The sequence below is a fragment of the Nicotiana tabacum genome, chromosome 23, assembly GCF_000715075.1.
Source record: "Nicotiana tabacum cultivar K326 chromosome 23, ASM71507v2, whole genome shotgun sequence".
Lineage (NCBI taxonomy): Eukaryota > Viridiplantae > Streptophyta > Magnoliopsida > Solanales > Solanaceae > Nicotiana > Nicotiana tabacum.
Window position 1 is genome coordinate 137,342,783 of NC_134102.1, and position 6,046 is coordinate 137,348,828.

At 36.9% G+C, this 6,046-nt stretch overlaps 1 protein-coding gene across 1 annotated transcript; it reads right to left on the reverse strand.

The window, feature by feature from the left end:
• Positions 1-5,070: 5,070 nt before the first annotated feature.
• LOC107812225 (dirigent protein-like) lies at positions 5,071-5,804 on the reverse strand. The gene has a single exon (XM_016637277.2). It carries the CDS (start codon positions 5,768-5,770, stop codon positions 5,210-5,212), a length of 561 nt encoding a protein of 186 aa, XP_016492763.1. The 5' UTR covers positions 5,771-5,804; the 3' UTR covers positions 5,071-5,209.
• Positions 5,805-6,046: the final 242 nt, after the last annotated feature.

Below are 6,046 nucleotides of genomic sequence, written 5' to 3' on the forward strand. Positions count from 1 at the left end.
GAAAGATATATCTTGGGGACCTGGGCTTCAGGTCACAACAATGTCTAAGTACGTAGTGAATGGTTATAATTTTAATACAGATAATTGCTCTAAAAATAAAAATAGCAACAACAGCGGGGTGTGGGTTCAAGGTGGTGATGGCAACCAAGTTGGAGATATTGATTATTATGGTGTGGTCAAAGAAATATTACAATTAGAATATACAGGTTGGCCATATAAGAAATTGATACTCTTTAGATGCAAGTGGTTTGACCCAAATCTAACAAGAGGTACAAGAGTACACAACCAATACAACATAATTGAGGTTAATCATATGAGGGAGTATAATCGCTATGATCCTTTCGTAATTGCACATAACGTTAGGCAAGTGTATTATGCTCCTTATCCATTGCGGCGGAATAAGTCCGATTGGTGGGTTGTAATAAAAACTAAGCCTGTAGGTAGGGTGGAAGTCGAGAATGTGTTAGATGTTGCATATCAAAATGATATCTCCAATGTTCACCAAATAGTGGATGATCAGTTAGAAAATGATTTGGAACATCCTGAACGTATATTGGAAGAAGTTGATATAAATGAAGTAACAATTATAGAAAATGAGGATGAAGAATCAACTGATGAAGCTCAAACAAGTGAGGACGAAGAATTCTCGGACGAGGAACAATACGTCGATGGGGATTAAAAAGTTAGTTTTTTAAAGCACTCTCGTTTTATAGCTAGTTTCTTATATGTTTCAATCTAAATGTGTATTATATTATGCAGATGGCAGGCAAGGGTCAAGGTAACAATGACCCTACTAGTTCTCGGGGTCGAGAAAAGGGTAGGAAGGGAAAGAGGAGGGTAGAAAATAATACTCCCTCTTGTCCACCCTTTTCAGAGATGCCTATGTCTTATCCTCAACCACACGGCTATACTGAGCTGCCACAGCATCACGAGCCGTACACCTTCATTCAGACACCAAGTCTTCCATCACAGGGCCATAGGACTATACGTCCGACATACAGTCCAGCTGCCTCACAACCATCTGCATCACATCCACATGGATCACATCCCTACATATCACAGCCACATGGATCGCCTCCATCCATGTCACAGCCACTCGGGTCACAGCCACTCGGGTCACAGCCATCGGTATCACATCCACTTGGGTCGCATCCAGCTATGTCGCAGTCATAGGGATCGCAACCATCTTCATCATCGACTCCATCTATTGCAAGCCTTCGCCTGCGAGGCAGTAGCTCTGACCCGCCTACACCGTCTTCACATGCCTCTGATACACATGCTTCGGATGATGATGACGAGGTAGTGCATTATGATCGATATGGCAGGATCATCATAGTCCCTGAGGTTGATGGGTAAGTGTTATTCATTATTTTTGCGTCTATTGATTTGTAACATTTTTACTAAGATATTAATGTGTTTTTATTATTAAATTGCAGGTTCAGGCCGGGTAATAAGACTACGAGGATAATCACCAATGCCATCAGAAAGCTTTATGATGGCCCTTATGCGACTTGGACTGATTGCCCATTCTCACTGAAGGAGCAACTTTTCAATCAATTTAAGGTATAAATATTCTTTTAAACAGTTTAATAATTTATATTTATGATTTTTCCATCTAATATTTAACTTTTGAAATACAGAGCAAGTGTGTATGGGAAGACCGCTATAGCGCGGAAGTAGCTACAAATTTTCATCATAAAGCTCGCAAGAGATTGGCGGATGCTTTCTCGGATGCTAGAAAGACGAACAAGAGGCCTGGCTGGTTACTTGAGAATTTGTGGAATGATTTGCAAAGGCAATGGCTTACCGCAGAGTTCTTAGAGAGGAGCGAAAAAGGAAAGAAAGCTCACGCATCCGAGAAGGGAGGCTCCTTGCACACTGGAGGTGCGATCAGCCTAGGGACAATAAAAAGAAGATTGGTACGTAATTGCTTAAATTATTTTACTTTTCTAAGTATATCTATTCTGTTTATTAACTAAATTAATTTGTTTTCAGGAAAAGAAGTATGGGCGTCCAATGAGTTATGATGAGCTATTCAAAGAGACATATATTGTGAAAAAGAAGAAAGAGGGGGATCAAGATAGGTGGGTCGAGGACCGGGCCTCGACTGCATATGTAAGCTTTCAATTTTCTTTAAGTATTATAATTTACTTTTATAAAAATTTTGAAATACTGATTTAATTTAAAATAATATAGGGTCGCTACCAAAGTAACGTGGAGGAATTCATCTGTAGTCATCCAGCTGGTGAATCGGGTGAGCCAACCCAACCTTCGGATGAGGATGCTGAAAGAATATGGTTGGAGTCTGTTGGCAGTCCAAAATGGGGGAAGGTATACGGGCTTCCTACTAAAAACTTCCATCGCTATAAGTGTGGAATGCGAGAAATAGGGACTTCCTCGCAAGGCGAGCAACTTAATAGGGAGAGCCTCTCCGCTATACGGGAGACAGTGACAAAGCTCACATCAGAGCTAGAAGCGGCCAAGGAAAGAGAAAGGCTTAGAGATGCTCAATTTCTTGGCATGCAAGCTCAGATCAGAACTCTCCTATCTAGTGGAGCTTTTCCATTGCCCCGATCTCGTGAGTCATCTCCAGAGGGTCGACCTCCACGTGATCGTTCCTCCCGTCCTGCTCGTGATCGTTCCTCCCGTCCTCCCCATGATCGTGCTTCCCGTCCTCCACAAGACCGTTCTCTATATCGTCTTGTAAATGAAAGTTCATCAGACGGTGATGATGATGTTGTAGAAAATACCCCTTGACTTTTATATACTTTGAACTAGACAAATAGAACCAGTTTTGAACTAGTTGTAATTAGTTTTAACTTGGTTTTGGATTTTTATGTTCAATTGAACTTTAATTTGTTAGTTTTAAAATATTTATTGAATGTTTTGGTTGTTGTTGTTGTGTTGTTGTTGTTGTTGTTTTTGTGTTGTTGTTGTTGTTGTTGTTGTTGTTGTTGTTGTTGTTGTTGTTGTTGTTGTTGTTGTTGTTGTTGTTGTTGTTGTTGTTGTTGTTGTTATTGTTGTTGTTGTTGTTGTGTTGTTGTTGTTGTTGTTGTTGTTGTTGTTGTTGTTGTTGTTGTTATTATTGTGTTGTTGTTATTTTTGTTGTGTTATTGTTGTTATTAGGTGTATTGGTATGCTGGCAGGTGGTATAGCTGCCAAAACAGGCATTTTATGCCAAAATTAAACCCAAAAAAACCGACCAAAGTTGGTCGGTTTTTAATAAAAAAATAAATTATTCTAAAATATCGACCAAAGTTGATCGGTTAATGAACATTGAATTCCCAGAATTCAACATTACCGACCAACTTTGGTCGGTATTTTGCTTGCACTGTTGAGATTACCGACCATAGTTGGTCGGTAATGTTTAATTTTAATTATTTTAAAAATATATATATTTTCAATTACCGATCAAAGTTGGTCAGTTTTTTTTTAATTTTAATAATTAATAAAAAATATAATTTAGTTAAACCAACCAACTTTGGTTGGTAAAATTAAATTAATAAAATATGTTTCCGACCAAAGTTGGTCGGTAAGTAATTAAACTTGTCAGATGGTCGTTTTAAGCTACCGACCATCAAAACACCGTCCATGCTGTAATGGTCGCGTTTTGGTCGGTAATTGGCCATAACCGACCAACTTTGGTCGATTTTTTTAGTCGGTTTTTAGCGAATTTCTAGTAGTGTCTTCAGGCTTTGTGAGAGAGAGAGAGAGAGAGAGAGAGAGAGAGAGAGAGAGAGAGAGAGAGAGAGAGAGAGAGAGAGAGAGAGAGAGAGAGAGGGAGAGAGAGAGGGGGGGGCAAGTATAAATGGATAAGAAAATAACTGATATTCCTTATTCAATTCCTAATATATAAAGGGATACTCATTTAAAACTTATTTATATATAGTTGGTAAATTGTATATGACCATGTAATTAAATTGAAACTTGAGTAGGGAGGTTAATAAGGTTTCAAATAGTATATAGGAAGGTAAAAATTCCTTTTTTTTTTTATCTATTAAGTCTTGAATGCAAAATTGTCTCCGGTTGTACCATGTAATGGAATTCTCTCATCAAATAATTTAGTTTCAGTTTCGATTAAGTCATCCATTTCAATCTTTTGTTAATGGATCTAATTTAGCAAAAATAGCATGAGCTAGTTATTTTTCGGAATGACAATTGAAAAATAGCCAGCGTATGCGGAGTCATTGAAAAATAGCTAGCATTATGCTGAAACACAGAAAGTTCCAGCATAATATACTGAATTATGGAACTCATGCGTATAAACTTCCAGCATATTATGTTGGAACTCCAGCACACGAAAAGTTCTAGTATAATATGTGGGATTATGGAGCTCATGTATATATAAACGTCCAGTATATTATGATGGAACTCCAGCATATTATGTTGGAAGCTCATATATAAAAAATTCGAAATCCAGCTTGGAATATTTTCGGATTTTTAAGAGTGTTTTTGTTCAAATCTTATATTTACATGAAAAGTGGCTAAATTTCGATTACTTTTGAAATTGTGACTATTTTTCAATTACCAGTTACAAATATAGCTATTTCTGATTTTTTTCCCCTCTAATTTAAATTCCTCTTAATTTCGAAATCGGCTAAACTTGTGATGTCCAGATGAATTTATATTTTCTTTCTCGCACAAAAAATAGTAACTAGATTCATTCGCAGAATAAACTTATTAAGTACTACCAGTTAACTAATTTGATCAGTTGTATGATATTACTTATTAGTTCGTTTCACCCCCCCCCCCCCCCCTTTCTTTTTCTGATATGGCCTGTGGTTAGATGCCCCTAAAATTCAAACAACAAAGGTGGCTAGGGTATTAATTTAAATTGCAACTGAAGCAAATATGTTTGGTGAAACAATTGTATGTAGAGTTGCTCGTCAACCATTTATTATACTATGTACGCAGGAAAGCGTTGAAAAGGGAAAAAACATTATAACAGAAGAAAAGAAAGAAAGCAGGGCATTATTAGTTTAAAACAATTTTTCGTATGAAACAAAACAAAGAAAAATATAATAAAGACAGATTAGTTTGTTACCGTACGTGACTTATATTATGAAGTCTGAAAGCTTATTTTAAAATTGAAACAGAAGGCTGAAACAGTACAATCAAAGTCAAGAAACAGCTCTTGACCCTCAAATTGAGTTTATACACCTTTCAACAAGGACATAAGTGCATATGATCAAGAAAACTAAATGGGGAACTAGAGTAATTTCCAACACTCGTACAACTTAATATGGACGCGAAGTCGAAAATAAACACTTCCTTCAAATGCATCAGTACTCAAAGTGGCTATTCCTCTAGCCATGAAAAAATCACCAGTTCCACCAATTACTGAAATGTCCCTAGTTTTGTTCATTAAAGGGTCATGACCAGCAAAATTCAAGCTTCCTTTATAATCTGTATTATTGAACACAAAAGAGAAACCAAGCCAAGAACTAAAAGTGTCCATTTGATCGTAAAAGTACATGCCTTGTGCCCTTCCAACTGGGGTTGAGTGTAAATTGTTGTCAAGTGTAATTGGATCATCAAACACAATTAAGTCCCCAAAATTGTTAGGACTTGCCATTATGGTCCTATTGCCCCATTCTGGCGCGCCAACTATGGCTGAAGTTGCGTTCTTATAATTTTCACCATTGTAAACAATGTCGTGAAAATAAAATACCATTTCTTTGCAAGGAGTGTGAGCACGACGAGTGTAGCTCTGTGCAGATATGGAGAGAAGAAGAATGCATAGAGTTGCAAATAATGATTTAGAGTCCATTGGTAGACAAACTTTAAGAGAAAATTAAAATAGCTCTTTGCTTTGTGAGTAGTGGGAAGGACTGGTTACCCTTAGTCTCTTTATATAGAGTTCTAAGCATGTGTGCTTTGATAAAATAAAACTTAAGTTTTTGTTTTCTTCACTGAATTAAAGTTAAAGTACCATGCATTTGGAATAAGGATAGTGATGTTTCAACGTGATATTTCTTGGTTTAATATAATTAGCCGAGTATATTGATCAATTTTTTGACATTTAAGACTTGTTTCTATTTGTTGA